At 41.8% G+C, this 17,378-nt stretch overlaps 1 protein-coding gene across 6 annotated transcripts in view; it reads left to right on the top strand.

The window, feature by feature from the left end:
• Window positions 1-1,169: 1,169 nt before the first annotated feature.
• The window catches only part of LOC138950721 (pyruvate kinase PKM-like), a 51,478-nt gene continuing 35,269 nt past the window's right edge, over window positions 1,170-17,378 (top strand). For 3 of the 6 annotated variants that reach the window (XM_070322444.1, XM_070322443.1, XM_070322447.1), the window contains exons 1-4: window positions 1,191-1,318; window positions 6,409-6,477; window positions 10,400-10,480; window positions 14,057-14,213. In XM_070322444.1, coding sequence (XP_070178545.1) covers window positions 6,418-6,477; window positions 10,400-10,480; window positions 14,057-14,213 — 298 coding nt within the window. In that variant the 5' untranslated portion in view covers window positions 1,191-1,318; window positions 6,409-6,417. Of the gene's footprint in view, window positions 1,319-6,408; window positions 6,478-10,399; window positions 10,481-14,056; window positions 14,214-17,378 lie in introns of all 6 variants that reach the window. The other 3 variants (XM_070322445.1, XM_070322446.1, XM_070322448.1) reach the window with 3 other exon arrangements.

Raw genomic sequence — 17,378 nt, 5'->3', positions numbered from 1 at the left:
TTTTTCAATCAAATTGATTGACATTTTGGCCAAGCAATCTTCGACGAAGGCCGGACTTCGGTATTGCATTTCAGCATGGAGGCTTAAAAATTAATTAATGACTTTGGTCATTAAAAATCTGAAAATTGTCATTAAAATTATTTTCTTTATAAAACGACCCAAAATTACTTTTATTTTATTCTTCATCATGTTCTGATTCCAAAAACATATAAATATGTTATATTCGGATTAAAAACAAGCTCTGAAAATTAAAAATATAAAAATTATGATTAAAATTAAATTTCCGAGATCGTTTTAAAACCAATTTCATCTTATTTCTTGTCGGTTCCTCATTCCAAAAACATATAGATATGATATATTTGGATTAAAAACACGCTCAGAAAGTTAAAACGAAGAGAGGTACAGTAAAGCGTGCTATGCAGCACAGCGCAACCGCTACCGCGCTGAACAGGCTCGTCACTTTCACTCAGTGCCTTTTGCACTAGCGGCGGACTACGGTCATTGTGAAAAAATGCAGTGCGTTCAGTTTCATTCTGTGAGTTCCACAGCTTGACTAAATGTAGTAATTTTGCCTTATGCGACTTGTTTTATTTTTTAAAGTGGCTTTGTTGGTTATATTTTAAAAGTGTTTATGGCTGATATATAATTATATGGATTAATTCCTCCACGGGTAATGTCTCAGTGATCAAGTTGACAAACTCAAAAGCACCTTTCAGTGTATTTTCTTTGTTATTACCTTATACAGAATACTCACACACAAACAACTCTCTCTCCAAGGTCACCTTGCCAGACGGCCTTTATTTGCCACTTTCCTGTTCCAAGTAAGGTCACCTTCACAGATCTAGGCCGAGCCTTTATTTTTATTCAGCAGAAACTGTGACCAGTTTCCCAGTCAGTGCTGAATTTATCATCGTTTTGTGACGACGGACCGAAAATCGAAAATCTGTGTGAACTGACTTTCACTGATTCTTTTAGTTTACAGCATGCCACTGATATATGCTGCTGTGAGAGAGAGCGAGAGAGAGAGAGAGTCTTCAGCTAAGGTCACAACCCGGAACCGTTAGTTGCATTTGTACCCTTGTTTCGTTTTCTCTGGAACGGGTTTCCGTTTCAACGCTGAAAACCCAGCGCGCAGGGCATTGTCAGTTTTCCTTATTTGGCAGCCAATGTAAACGAGGCCCGGTTTCGTGCATTTCCCGTTTGTCTGCTGCGCAACAATCGCGAGGTTGTCGTCTTCTTGCTCTCAAGGCCATACGGTGTCCTCTATCAACTGCCTGAAAAGATAAACAAAACTTGGCCCTCAAACACCGAAATCAAGGTAAATGACATGCTGTTATATATATATCTATGTTGTAACTCTTTAGTAGCGTGGTTCATTGACTGATTACGACTGCCTGAGCGGTAACGTCCGCTACGATCGAGCCTGTTCAACGGTTTGCTCAGTTGTCTGTACGCACGCGGTTCGGTATTTAATTTTCACCAGTTAAAAACTTAGGACTTGCAAGACATAAACAGACCTTCCGACATCCTTGTTTATTTTCAGTTTGTTGTTGCGTTTTTTGCTTCTTGCTTGCCGGTCAGTGTCAGGGAATGACACACCCAAAGATGTTGGATTTTCCGCTGTCTGTCATGGCATTGACCTCACTGTCTTGACTTCGGTAGCATGACCTTTTCAGTTTCAGCACTGAAAGGGTGGGTTTTGACTGGCAGTGAATGGTGAAATAAACATTGTTGCGATCGAATGTAAGGGCAGTATCCTCCAAGCATGGAAGAACATTCTTGTTTGCAGACGTCCTTCAGTTTGTATGCGGAAATCCCCTTGATTATGTCGTCTGCTTCTCACAGTGGATCACGTGTTGGTAGTGTGCTTCACTGCTTGATTCGCTGCCTTTCTTTCTGTTGTATTGAACTTGGAAGAGATCATTACGGCGTCCAGTCCATAATTCACGAACGGATTAATAACTGTTAACGTGATTGTGCTTTGAACCAGAACATAAGTTCTATAAACTGCAATTACAAAGCCACAACAAATGTGCATTCCTGTTCCCACTCGATCACTGGCAGTTTTGCATACATCACTGGTTTGTAAGTTGAACCTGGGTTTATTTGGTCTTGGTCAAGTTGGTGTTCTCGGAATGTAACTTACGGGTGCAATAATCTCATTTTACTCTTACAAGACCATTTTACTCACCGGCCTTGTTGACCTCTCATTAACTCCACGTACACTGACTATCCCCCGTCCCTTCCCAAGTTCTGATGATCAACCAGCCGAGACCACAAAATAGTGCATGTTTGTGTCCGTTCAATCGTAAAAATTAAAAGGACTTAATTCTAACCAGATTCGAACTATACATAAATGTTATTTGTATTTTTGACTAAAATATGACATTTTACACAGATCGAGACAGTCGGTGTTCCTCCGAGACCGCGTCGGAGGAACACTGACTGTCTCGATATGTGTAAAATGTCATATTTTGGTCAAAAATACAAATAACGTACAATGATAGAAACAAGATTAGTCATTTGGAACAGAATTGCAGAGAAAGAGTATTTTATGTGTTGGTCAGTCGTCCAGCAAAACCTGATACATCACATGCAGTGTACGTATGACAATTCACTCAAAGCAGGAAACACGGTCACAAAATATTGGAATTCTGAGTCATCTTAATGTCCTTCAGGTGCAAGAAACTGACATGCTTTTCTCCCTCAAATAATTAAGTGGTCACACACACAAGGCTCATGCTCCTATACTCCTCTGTTTGCTGAAGAGTGAAGGCATGCTTTGCATTGTTGTTACCCAATAAGATACGTTGGCTTTCTTTCATCAGAATGGATATCAACTGTGTTCAGTAGTAACAGTGGCACCTGCTATGCAAGGACACCCTTTGGACAGTGAGCCAAAAGTGTCGGTGACCTGTCACAACAGGCGTATTTTGTTGAAGTTACAATTGGACATAATTTTAAAGGACCAACAAAAACTGGTTGTTATAGAAAGGACGTCATATGGCTATGGGAAGGTGAATCACATCGGGAAAATTGGGGTGGGAGGAGGGGGGGTCGTTGTGGGCAGCTCAGGTCATTATTGAGAGGTTGTCACCATGCAGGGCAGGTTGAATGGTACATGTGATACTAATGGACAAAAGGACAACAGAAATGTCCTTTCATGCTAGGCAATCGTTGGTATTGGAGGGGCCTCCCATTGCAGGTGCCACTTCCTGCAGCGCAAATATGCAGGTTACATGCAGAGTACTTTAGTTTGACTTCCCTGGTGCAGACCTGTTTACACTACACATTGAGCGTAGTAAACTACGAATTTGAATAATTACTGCGCAACTACGCTAGTCTGTCGTTTTCTACGCAAACGGTATTGTTTCGGCTACGCATATATCACAATCCGTAATTTTCTTCATCTCGCTTCACCGATCCATTTTCCAATCCATGTTTTCAGCCAGCAGTCGTTTGTAGCTTGTAAATGCCGAATAGGCTTCTCCAAGCGAATGCCGGGCACAACTGAACGCGTTACTGCCAAACCACGCGGGCGTTTCGACACAATGGCTTAACGCAGAGCACACGAAGGGGAAGATGAGAACTGTGAAGAAAATGACTCCGAAAGGCCACCGACCAAAAAGTAAAAGACGAGCAATGCGCCGAACCAAGTCTTTCTGCCAAAATATCATCAGGACTACCCATGCCTTGTTTCTTCGCGAAAAAGAAAACATCATGCTCATTGCACTGTCTGCAATTCCCATTTTTCCGTCAGTCACGGTGGAAAGTTTGATTGTACCCGTCATGTGAATAGTAAATCCCACAAGGAAATGGACGAAATGACTCAAGCGAAAGGCAAACCGAAATTTGGTGAAATTTGGTTCTTTAAATCCTTGTGCGCTGTGTAACTTGATTGATGAAGCTATGAATAAATGCAAACTACATCAATACATGTGGTAAAAAGTAGCAATCATTGTTCTTGTTGTTGTGATAGGTCGACGAGAAATTCTACACATTCAATTACAAAACTACACATTTGCCTCATTTTGCTCCCAGAAAATACACATGCAATGTTTTAGTGGTAAACAGGTCTGCTGGTGTTACAATCCACACTTGCCATGGTCTGCCTGTCGTTATCTTATCATGCCAATGATCCGTAGTTTGTCAGGTGACCTTGGGTGTGAAATAGGGCGCTGACATTGCAACAGAAAGGGGTGTGTCTGTAGGTATTCCAATGACAGTTTCAGTCAGAAAGTAAGGTCGTAGTTGTCTATGATAAAGGAAGGTTTGCACCGCCTACCACTGAACTGATAATAACAAATTTCTGGGGCAGGCATCCCTCTTCACTAGTCAGCTTAAGTCACGTGCAAAAATTCACTGCTATCACTCGGTTGAAATCGACGTTAAACACCAAATAAAGAAAGAAACTGCTATCACTAAACCCACCTTTTTGCCCTATAAAGCACCTATTTTAGTATCTTCTTGTTTTTAACACTTTTCTTAACAGGAAGTTTTGTTGAACAGTTGTTGGCAGAAACATGCACCTTTGCCAACAAGACTAGTGTCATGGTACACTTTGTATTTGCACTCCATTTTCCCTGGCATACGCAACCTTGAAGTAGAAAAGTGTTTGCCTGAATGAATTGAAGTGTTAATCTTGTATTACAATTACATGTTCAACACTATTCAGAACTGGCTAGTTTTGGACTGAAAACTGTAGAGAATGATATATACGTTTTTGAAAAAAGAGGTTTAAACAAAAAAGTGTTATCCCCAGTAATAATGGCAGCAATTTACATGTTCTGTGGACATGTGGGAAGGTTACCATCTCCCTTAATATTAAGTAGTCTGCTGTTTTCGGCCAAAATTTGAATGCAAATTTCAACCGTAATTTTGCTTTTATGGGAGCATATCGGCTGTCATTTGGCAGTGCAGTGAACAAATTTAGTGCATTGAAAGTACATGCATGCATGCACTATTTGAATAGTGTCAGGTATTAGTTGTACAGTCGAACCTGCCGTGCATGGCGACCATCTCTTTTGATAACGACCACCTGCCCATTACAACGCCACCTCCCCGACAAGGTTTCTTTTTTTCTATAAAATTTAATTTAATTGTCCATAGCTATACCTGCTGATCTGTCTTTACCGACCACTTTTGGTCACTCCCTTGGGTGGTAGTTACAGAACAATTCAACGGAATATCTATTGCGAGGGGTACCTCAGAATAAGTGTAACACTAACAGTTTCCCCTACACTGAATCATCTGTTCGTATGTGCAGGATCTGTGAGTGTTCCCATGTTTTTGTGTAACACACTTGTAAGCCCTAATTATCGCAGCACATTCACATCAGTTTGTGTGATGCGTCAAGGCATGTAGGTGTATGATGTAATGTCACAACATCGTTTGCTTTACGTGCTGTGATAAGCACACTCACTGTACTCCAGCCTTGAAACATGTATGACAATGAGGTCAGAAGATTGCGACCTAGCCCTCACCATTGTTGGTACGGTCGTACCTGTCTGTAACAACCATCGGAGGTCACATCGATCAAAAGTTAATTGTCGCTGCAGGTGGTTGCTATGGAAAGGTGAATTATCTGGAGAAAAACACCTTGTCTGGGGTCCTTTGGGGTGATTGCAAAGGGGAGGTGCAGGTCGTTTAGTCCAGAGTTCTTGTAAGCCAGGACAGGTTCCCCTGTATCTCTGAATGTCAATGCTCGTAGCTTGAGGACTATCAGTATTTAAGATGACAGATAGCATTATTGAAGATGATTACTTCTGCAGTGAGCACGAGGTAGCTAGTCGACAAGGGAAATTTCATGAGATCATTTTGAGGTGTGTTTCTACAACGGAAAAAAGATCAGATCAGAGTCAGTGTCGAGAAAAGGCATTAAGTTTTCTTAAACTGACAGCGAAGCATGTCGCTTACACCTTGGAATAGTATGCCTGAGCATGCTTCTAGGCGACCAAGTGAAGAGGTAAAGGATCCGACATATATGATTGGTTGGAGGATGAAGGAATTCAATACAGTTAAATAATGATACTTATAATTATCCTAAATTGAGAAAAGAATTGTTACAGTTGTCAAGTAAAATATCAATTTAGATGTACATGTAATTGGCAGTCTGATCATCATGAACAACAAGCGTGAATACACAACACACAAAGATTGAACTAACAACAGTTCGGTGACAGCTTACATCTGATTCATTCCTGGTTTTCATGCTGCTTTGTTATATAATTGATTTCACATTTAAAAAGGGGAAAAATTATATTCATTCCTGCTGCTGATTTCTTTGTCTCGGCAGGTATTAATTTGTCACAATTGTGACTGCAGACTTGTTCATTTTCAGTGAAATGTTTCAGATTAATTTTGCAAGGCAGACTTGGAAGTGCATGTTGTGTGTTTGTGCTCTGGCAGTGAATTTGCATGGCGTTACCTGCCAGGCGCTGGGAATCAAGTAATCGAGTTGGTGGATTGAATTCAGGAGTGAGTTTTCAGTATCTGCGTAACACTAGAGAGTGCTGAACTGTAACCTCCACTATCATTGCATTTACACACTTATACTGTTGCACTAGCTGCTGAGAGATTGGTTGCTGAGTTGAGGAAGTTGCAATTATAGATTGCAAGTCAGCATTGTAGTTGATCTCCACCTTTTTGCTTTTGTCTTACGTAAACTGCTTATTAGCACTGGAGTATTCAAGTAATTGAGTTGGTGGTTTGAATTCATGCAGCTGTGAGTTGTCAGTCAGTGCGTTATACACTACATTGTAGAGCCGGTACTTAGTGACCTTGACTATTATTTCCAGCACACTCACGCATACTCATACCTGAGCTAGAAGCTGCTTGTAGCGTTGTTGCCAAGTTGAAGTCGAAATAGTGTGTGCCTTTTTGCCAGTCTTATGCAGCCACTAGTCGTTTTGCCTTGATGGGCATATTCTGACTGACAAAAGTACACGCTTGTAGCTGATCTATCGAATTATAATATTGCAATGTGAATTAATACACACTGGTTTCTTTTTTTTTGATCTGCAGAAGTAACTTATTTCAAGTGGACAAGTAACATTACAATAATCCAATACTAATAATAGCAGCTGCTAACAATTATGCACCTGTTCGTTGCGCTTGATCAAGTTATAATAAGGCCTAGGCCATAACAATGAATTCTTCCTGCTTAATTTGACTGTGGGGAAAGAATCATAATTGCTGGACAGTAGTTTGTTTTTGTAGACCTAGAGGGCTCGGACATTTCATTAACTAAATGCTGGCTGAATATGTTTGCATGGGTGAAAGTAGCCCGTCAATTGACTGAAATCCGTCAATCTGAAAATAAGTCTGACGGAAATTCCGTCAATCCGCAATTTTTATTAAAAAAAAAAAAAAATTTTTTTAAGTGGAACGCGTTTTCGAACTGCTATGTGGTAAACCCCCGTAGGTGAGGTTTCTTCGCTTTCGGATTCGCTCTGCATCACGATAAAAAAAAAGTTCTCGCGTTTTGGCAGGCATTACGAAGTGGTGACACGATTTCTGCGACAAAGATGCCGGTTTTGACGGAAAACGCATGGACATATCTTATTGATGATGGTCTAGCCAACAAATGGCGATGGGACTGGTTGGAGTTCATGAAACTAAAACTGTGTGTGATAAGTTTGGTGCTTGAAACTCAAGTGCTTTTCCTTGAGAACTTTGCACTATAAGAGATGCTACTGCTTAGTTGCTACTTTGTGCAGTGCTACATCATGCTGTTTGCATGTGTGACATTCTGTTTCATCATTTATTTCAATGCCTGTCTGGCAATGTTTGCTTCTTATAATTAAATATTTCGAACTTTTATTTCAGTTGTTCAGTTGTTCAGTTTCTATTTCATTTAGTAATTGGCTGTTGTCAATGTTAATTGTTATCAATTGTGTCGTTGTGTTGGAAGATGCAAGTGTGAAAGGATACAAAAGAAAAATGATTACTTCTGTGAATTGTTTTGATTTTGTTTACCCTTTTTGAGTCACTTGAGAAAAAGTGACTCTATGTAATCGGTCAGTGTTAGTCTGTCCGGCCGGCCGTCCGTAGACACCACCTTAACGTTGGACTTTTCTCGGAAACTATCAAAGCGATCGGGCTCATATTTTGTTTAGTCGTGACCTCCAATGACCTCTACACTTTAACGATGGTTTCGTTGACCTTTGACCTTTTTCAAGGTCACAGGTCAGCGTCAAAGGAAAAATTAGACATTTTATATCTTTGACAAACTTTTCTCGGAAACTATCAAAGCGATCGGGCTCATATTTTGTTTAGTCGTGACCTCCAATGACCTCTACACTTTAACGATGGTTTCGTTGACCTTTGACCTTTTTCAAGGTCACAGGTCAGCGTCAAAGGAAAAATTAGACATTTTATATCTTTGACAAAGTTCATCGGATGTGATTGAAACTTTGTAGGATTATTCTTTACATCAAAGTATTTACATCTGTAGCCTTTTACGAACGTTATCAGAAAAACAAGGGAGATAACTAGCCTTTTCTGTTCGGCAACACACAACTTAACGTTGGGCTTTTCTCGGAAACTATAAAAGTGACCGGGCTCAAATTTTATGTGAACGTGACTCATTGTGTTGTGAATAGCAATTTCTTCCTGTCCATCTGATGCCTCATATAATATTCAGAACTGCGAAAGTGACTCGATCGAGCGTTTGCTCTTCTTGTTACCATATCATTAGAATCTGAAGGTATTTTTTTGACCTGCATGATAGTGACAAAAAGTGTATTTTTTTGCCAGGAAAGGCCACAAAATCACAATGTATAATGCAAAAATTCGTTTTCGGCCGGCCTGGACCCCCTAACGGGGCCCTGCCCCGTACCCCGCCAGGGCCTGGGCGGCCCCTGGACCCCTGCCTCAAAAAAATTTCAGTCAATTTGATTTTCATAGCTTTCACCCATGAAGACTGTTTGGAATGGTGGCAATAATTCCTGAGTTAGCCCCTTCTCGTGCGAAAAGAAACTAACTCCAAAACTGCTCCATGCAGTGACGTACTTGATGGGGCTAATGTTTGGGACATTGCAAAAGTTACTGGCTTTGTGTGTGTGCGTGCATGATTATTTGCTTTGAACTGTGGCTTAGGTCATCTTTTTGAAGTAGTTGCTAACATTCTGGATTTCCTACACATGATGATAAATGTTGCTTTTGTCGCCCTAGCGGTAAAACCAGTAAGGGCTGAATTGCTCCTGTAAGTGTAACCTGTTTTCTGCAGATTGGCTCGAATAATTTACAATGGAACCCCTTTTTAAGACTTTCTAAAATGTGAGAAACCCAATTCTTCAGAAGGAGGGAGTCTTAAAATGGAGGTAAATTTATATACAAAGGTCATGAACAGAGAATATATTAAAAAAAAAAGGTCAGAATCATATGTCATTATCCCTAGAGTAGATGTAAACAAACAAACATGAAAATGAAATAAAATGAAATATCTGTCTTAAACTGAGTCAATCAGTCAGTTCACTAAATTGACCAGTATTTTTCAAGGCATTCCAGGTATGCTCATCTGATGTGCGGCAGACAAATTTTACTGACCCAAAGACGCGCGCTAATGTTGGTGGGCCGCATGTCAAGTTCTTCTTTTTTTTTTTAACACAACACATTTTGTTCGGTTGTATTTGTCACCAGGTTTTTGTTTTCTTTCTTGTTTTGTCATAGTTTTTTTCTGTTCTTTTTTTATTTTGTTGTTGTTTTTATCTGTTAGCTGTGACGGACTATTTTGTGAACAAGTTAAAACGCTATACTTTTTGATGACAAAAAAATGTCCCCAAAATCAAATACATCAGACATGTATTGCAAAAAAACATTTCATGATTCGCAAGTACCGTGAAGATAGACCATTCATTATCACTCCTAATTTGCTTATCTATAGTGTCAAATGGTGGCCAGTTTTACTCTTTGTTAATGTGAATCGTCACCTGGATTAACTCTTTAACTCGCATGTTTTGTTACTTTCCTTTAGTTTTGATATAAAGTAGGGCTGTTAAGTTTCCTTTTTTTATGATGATACATGCATGTATTACATTTTTTTTCCAGACTCTTCTAGAATTTCAGGGATTTTTGCTTTTCTTCAATGGGAGCCCTCAGGAATGGAGCCCTGCCTGAGAAAAGACAATGTTCGGAAATAGCTGTCAAGTTTTTATGAGATGGGGAAGAGTTGCTTAAATTCCTCAATTCCAAAGAAACACTGAGGCAAGCCTGCAGTGTCAGCTCTAGCTTTCCTCACTGTGTTTCTATGGAATTTAGGCAAGGAAAAACAAGGTAAAACAACACTTCCAAAACCCATGAACACCTGATAGTTAATTTCAGAATTCGTCTATCGATCGATCTCCCCATATTGACCCTCGCATCTGTTTAAATCTGTGTGTGGTTGTCGTGTGTGCAGATGGCGCAGATGCTTGCCAAACCTGGTTCCAGGGGACAGATGCCCCTTCCTCCCTCTGTCATCACCAACAGGATGTCTGCTGTAAGTGCTTTGTTCCCTGTACAGGGATGGCCAAATCTCAACATTTTTACTCGCCAGCCGGGCGAGTAACTTTAAGAAAGTCACTAGCCCACCAGAAATGTCACTGGCTGGTACATACCACGGTTGATCTGCAGTGATTATATGGCTTGAAAACTCGATATTAAAACCTGAAAAGTGTTGCGTTTGACCATAATTTTCATTGGCCAGCCGGGCGAGTTGCCAGGCGATTTCTACTAGCCCGTCCGAATTTTTTACTCGCCCCTGGCGATCGGGCTGACGATTTGGCCATCCCTGCTGTATTTTCCCTCTTTTTAGTGACTGACGCTAGACGTGACCTAGTGTAAGGGTGCCTGCTAGTTTCTATATTGCTGTGTTATCTGTGTAGCCTGGGTGGGACGGATCTGTACTTCCCCATGGATTCAACTTTAAAAATTGTCAGAGCAATCGATTTTTTTCCGCGTCTAAGAATATTGAATTTGTTTATTCTTAACTCATGGCGTCCATGTATCATTTATCTGTCTGGATTCGTATTTAGTATTGTGCTTCCGTTATGCAACATAAACATGGCTCTTCGAAGGGTCATTGTGATCAAACCATATGTTCTACACCGGAGGTTTTTTTTTTATTTTACCTTGTCCAAATGGGTTGAATTTTAGTCTCGGAATGCACCAGATTGCATACATTTTAATGTGGCTCTGAAAGATTTTTCAGGGGGGGGATCCCCATTTATACATCAGCTTAATCATATATTTTTGAGTCACTTGAGAAAAAGTGACTCTATGTAATCGGTCAGTGTTAGTCTGTCCGGCCGGCCGTCCGTAGACACCACCTTAACGTTGGACTTTTCTCGGAAACTATCAAAGCGATCGGGCTCATATTTTGTTTAGTCGTGACCTCCAATGACCTCTACACTTTAACGATGGTTTCGTTGACCTTTGACCTTTTTCAAGGTCACAGGTCAGCGTCAAAGGAAAAATTAGACATTTTATATCTTTGACAAAGTTCATCGGATGTGATTGAAACTTTGTAGGATTATTCTTTACATCAAAGTATTTACATCTGTAGCCTTTTACGAACGTTATCAGAAAAACAAGGGAGATAACTAGCCTTTTCTGTTCGGCAACACACAACTTAACGTTGGGCTTTTCTCGGAAACTATAAAAGTGACCGGGCTCAAATTTTATGTGAACGTGACTCATTGTGTTGTGAATAGCAATTTCTTCCTGTCCATCTGATGCCTCATATAATATTCAGAACTGCGAAAGTGACTCGATCGAGCGTTTGCTCTTCTTGTTCTTTTTGTTTGCAAAGAGATAGTGAAAAAGAATGAAAAGCAGTATCCATTTACGTCTGGATTTTTTGCGTGATCAAATTTCAGTCAATACTAATAATCTTGTCACCGTTTCATCTTTCTGAAAAACCTTTCAATGCATGATGGGACTAACTAAAACTACCTAAACTATAGATTAATAGATATGTGTGGCCGGTATGGAAAATAGTATTTGTTAAATTTAGCTACATCTTACTCATATTTGATATTTTATTATCAACTTTGGATACTTAAACTTATTTCTGTGTATACTTTTGCAACTAATTATTTCTTATCTTTTTCTGCCCTGTTTTCTTACTGCTTTATTTTTTTCTGTCTTAAATTATACCTTGAGCTGTTGTCGTGTATACTGCCTCTTGGCTCCATGCCTCGTAAGTCATGCAACTTGCATGGATGATTGCTTATTTTATTTTGTCCCTGTTCCTGTTTTTGAATTTTGAGAAGTTTGCATTTAGTTTAAAATGTGTTTTGAATGATTCCGTGGGCAGCACACCAGTGCTGGCGATATGACCCAAATTTCTTTTCCTGGTTGGAGTGCGAATTTATTTACAAATATTTTGTCATTTCTTTTGCTGTTTTTTTTTCCTCAAATTTACGTCAATTTTTTCTGTTCCTGTAGACAGCAGGCCAGCATGTGTTTATTATGCCTGTCTTGTATTATGAACATTTCAGACTGCTGAACCTGAAACTTCAGATGCAGAGTTTTCCTTGCTTATAGTTGCGTATAGTATAAATCGTAATGATATATTCCATATGATATTAATGTTTACTGAATCGTCTTTTAAGACTAAAAAACTTTTTTCACAGGTTGAATTTATGCTTTAAACTATGCTGATTCTGTCCCCTGATTTTGTTTTATGTCTCGATTCGAGGCTTTACGAAAAGCTTTTTTTTTGCCAATACGAATATGAGCATTTCAATGTTATAATATATATTTTTAGTTATAACTTACACTGAATATGACTTTTCATAGTATTGCAGCAATCTAAAACTCTTCCTTTTTCCATTACCCCTGACTTTCCACACACAAAAAATGTGAGAATAGACTTATCTGCAGTTTGATAGCTTTGAAGTAAAAAAGATAGAGTAGAGGAAGAGAACACATGTGCAACCTTTTTGCAGTGACCTTTTACTGTAGATTATGCAGTAGAACCTGCCCTAGCGACCACCTTGATAACTGTGCGCCATGCACCTGCCCACAACTGCAATCGCCCAAAAGAATCCCCAAGGAGTTGTGTGTTTTTTTTCAATATAATTCATCTGGAGTAGCCACCTGTCTCTGATGACCACTTTGTGTCTGTATATAGAATTTTATTGTCTCTATTATAAGTCAGGGGTGGGACGGATTTCCGATGACACACCTTACGAATTCCGCTGGAGTAATCTATTTTTGCGCGTCCCATTTCATGACAGTATTTATAACTTGTTGACTGAATGATATGGAGAGAAGTGAAGATGGAACAGCTAAACACTGGAGGCTTGAGAGTTAAATTGTGTTGGCTGAAAACTCCTGATAACTAATAGTCATGTTGAGCCTCAATGTATTTGGGCGTCACTTGGATCATACTATTGCCAGTATTGGATTATGGATACATGGTTCATTTCGTAAATGCACCATTACAATGTTACCATTGTTGTGTGAAAGAGTTTTTTATGTTTGGTTGGGATTTTTATTTTTTATTTGGAGGGGGTGAGGAGAATGTCTTTTTTACCTGATCCAAACGAGTTGAATTTTAGTCTCAAAATGCACCAGATTGCACAAATTTTAATGTACCATTTAAAACAAAATCGGGGGAGCATGCCCCCGAACCCCCCTAGAAAAAAGGGATTTCCTCTTTTTTCATCACAAGAGAGTCCCACCCCTGATAATTGTCTTTGTGACCTATTGAAAGTTTAACAATACCAAATGCATGGTAATATGACAGTCACAGTTGATATCACTATCATATCAAAAGAAAGCCTAGGTTAATATTAGAAAACATCAAGCATTTAATCCAGTACATGTTGTATAGACTGTCCGTTAAGTTCAAGCCCAAAGTTGACTTCGCTCAGACTTTGCAAAGTCTCTTTACCCAAAAAATCAGTGCCAAAGGTTTGTGCAGCGAGCTTCGTGAAGAAGACTTCTCGAAGTCAACTTCACCCCATTAATATCAGGCTTTACCTTCCTTTTTGCTTACCAAAGTTGAGATTCCCCGCACTACCCCTTGAAGCGTATTTAACAGCAAATTGTGCGTTGTGTTCCACAGTTGGATATCAAAGGCATGGAGCATGAGGGAGAGTACTATCTGCAGGCCCAGCAGCTGCAGGCGGCCTATGCACGAACTCACCTGGAACACATCTGTGCCCTGGACATCGACTCCGAGCCCCATGAAGTCCGTATGACCGGCATCATCTGTACTATCGGTGAGTGAGAGGGGTACAGCTGTGGAACCCTCTGTTTAAAGGTGGTCCTTCAATGAGCGTGAGGTCGACTTCGCAAAGACTTTGCACAGGGTTTTTCTCTGAAAACTCGACGCTAAAGTGGATACATGGTTCATTACGTAAATGCACCATTACAATGTTACAAAGGACTGGGTGGCCGAGTGGTAACGCACTTGCGCTCGGAAGCGAGAGGTTGCGAGTTCGTCCCTGGGTCAGGGCGTTAGCAATTTTCTCGCCCCTTTCCTAAGTCATTGCAGAGACAGACCTGTGCACATCTCCGGTTTCTCCGTAATTTCTCCGATTTTTATATGCAGAATACGGTGCTACGGATTTTTAATTAAAATTCCAAAATTCCGGTAGTTTACTAAAAAAAAGGGACTTTTTTCTGTTTTAAGATGTTTTGACCAATTAGTTGGCCGTTGCGCTGAAAAGACGTTTTCCGATTTACCGGAAGCGCGCGTGTTCTCAGCATTGAGTCTTTGTTCTTAGACTTAGTTTGTCCAGCGTCTGCGTGGCAACTTGTGATTGAAGTGAAACATGGAAAAGAAAAAAAGAGTGCGAGATTCAGATAGTGAAGAGGAGACACCAGCGGTCTGTCACCAAAGAAGAAGAAAATGGCACAACAGTGCTGGAAGTCCAGTTATTCTCAAGACAACCTGGAGATCGTAAAATCCAGCAAAGGAGACCAATTGAGGTCTAACGAATGACGTCTCACAACGTGCGTGGTCGTCCTTGGCGGTCAAGAATGCCGCCGCGATCATCGCGCAGACGACACTTCTATCTTCTTCTTCTTCTTCTTGGCGTTCGCAGAGGTTACACAATCAGTCCAGCACTGGTGATAAATGTTGTCGTTTTCTCCAACTCCTGTCGACTGCCGTATAGTTTGGTCTGCAAGGGAGTTGGTGACGGCCACACTTCTTTTCGTTCCTCATCTAGTAAGGGACATCGCTGTAAGATGTGTTCCGCTGTTTGGTCCTCTTGACCGCAGGCACAGGTTGGTGATGGCGCCAGCTTGAACTTTCGGTTCATGTGAGCATTGAGCCTGTTGTGGCCAGTACGCAGCCTGATGAGGTTGACTTGCTGCTCTCTGGACATTGTGTGGTAGTCATCTCTGTTTGTCCTTGGCCTCATCAATGCCTTGATGATTGTCTTCTGCTCACTAAAGCTGACACTGTTTTCAGGTTGGTCTTCCACGGCTCCTTCTTTTGCCAGCTCATCTGCCCTTTCATTTCCTGGTATCCCACAGTGTGCTGGTATCCACTGGAGGACAACTCTTCTGGTTTGTCTGACCATCTGTAATGCTTTGGCCAGCTGTGGGAGTTTGTCGTTCTCTAGGGCCTGAAGGACTGAAAGGGCGTCCGAGAGGAAGACAACTTGGTAGCAAGGGTCTGCGGAGTCCTGAACCAAGGAGGCGGCCTGCATGAGAGCTTCTGCTTCTGCTTTATAGTTTGTGCAGTGTTTGCCAGTGGCAACGCTGGATGTAGCTGTATGTCCCCCAGGGAACTGGATGAGAATGCCTGCACCTCCATTGAGCACGGCGTTAGTTGCTGATCCATCGGTGTATACATGGATCCACGCCTCTTTTGGGTACTGTTCGTCGATCAGGGCTAAGGTGAGTGCCTGTCGAGCTGTGTCATTCTGATCTTCTCCTGAGGTAACATGTGGAACACTGGTGCAGATCTGGATGCCTGGTTTCTCTGTTGCCTTGGGGGTTTCCTCTTCTTCTTGAGTCAGAGGTAGAGTGTTCTGTGGAAGGACTTCCCTGTACTGTCGAGAAAGTCTCTTGCTCTCGTGTACAAAACTGCTCCGTTTAAGCCGGTTCTTGGTGAGGTTGCTCAGTCTGTGCTTCATGGGGTGGTCGGGTAGGCACTTGAGCTTCTCGGCCTGTACCATAGTCTTGGCTTCTCTTCTCTGAGAGAGGGGTTGGATGGTGGTAAGCTTCTCCATTTCCTTGATGGGCGTGGATTTCATTGCACCGGTGATGAGTCGGAGGGCCTGGTTTTGCACACGGTCAAGGGTCTGCAGGTTTGTCTTGGCTGAGGTTAACCACGCTGTGGAGCCGTACTCGAGGTGGGGTCTGATTGTTCCCTGGTATACTGTCTTCAGTATCTTCTCGTTCGCTCCCCAGGTGGTACCTGCCAGCTTCCTGAGTATGGCTAGCTTGCGCCGGGCCTTCGTTTCTGCCTGTGCAATGTGTGGTTTCCAGGTCTGCCGTCTATCAAAGGTGACACCAAGGTACGTTGCTTCTTCATCCTCTCTCAGAGGAGTTCCACCAAGCCTAATGGTTCCGGCTTTCTGCTTTGGCGACAGTGTGAATAGGGTGGTGGAGGATTTCTCCTTGTTGATGGAGACGCACCAATCTTCTGCCCATGCGTTCAGCCTATCTGCCGCTTGCTGCATTCTGTAGGTGGCAGTACTTGCGTGCTCCTCCTTGCACCAGATCACAAGGTCGTCTGCGTAGAGAGCAGCTTTGATCCCCTTGGGCATCTCAGACACCAGATCGTCGATGAAGAGAAGGAAGAGTGTGGGGGAGAGGACTCCGCCCTGAGGGACGCCATGACGAAGGAGGAACTTCTTGCTTTTGGTCTGGTCGACGTTAACTCTTGCCCTGCGGTTATAGAGGTAAGAGCGAATCCACTGGTACATGTTGCTGGACACGCCTTTCCTCAGCAGTTTTACAAGGAGTCCATCTTTCCAGACCTTGTCAAAGGCCTTCTGAAGATCTATCCAGGTGACGAAGACCAGCTTCTGTTCCTGAAAGGCATCTTCAACTTCTTGCGCCAGGTAAGTGACCTGATCTTCAGTGCTGTGGAACTGTCGGAATCCAGCTTGTTCAGGGGCGAGGAGGTTCCTGGATTCCAGGTACCACCTGAGGCGCTCGTTCACAATTCTCTCCAGGGTCTTCACAACACAGCTGGTGAGGCTGATTGGGCGATAGCTGGTGGCCTTCTTTGGATCCTTCCCTTTTTTTAAGATGGGGATCATGATCGCTTCTCGCCAGAGTTGTGGTAGCGATCCTTCTTGCCAGCTGCTGTTGAAGACCTCGAGTAGCTTGTTCTCTGCTGCACTACCAAGGTGGGTTAGCATCTCGTTGGTGATGCCGTCTGGGCCAGGGGACTTCTTCGCCTTTGACTTTTTCAGAGCTGA

This window comes from Littorina saxatilis, linkage group LG16 (genome assembly GCF_037325665.1).
Source record: "Littorina saxatilis isolate snail1 linkage group LG16, US_GU_Lsax_2.0, whole genome shotgun sequence".
Lineage (NCBI taxonomy): Eukaryota > Metazoa > Mollusca > Gastropoda > Littorinimorpha > Littorinidae > Littorina > Littorina saxatilis.
This window is presented reverse-complemented; position numbering and strand designations above follow the sequence as displayed.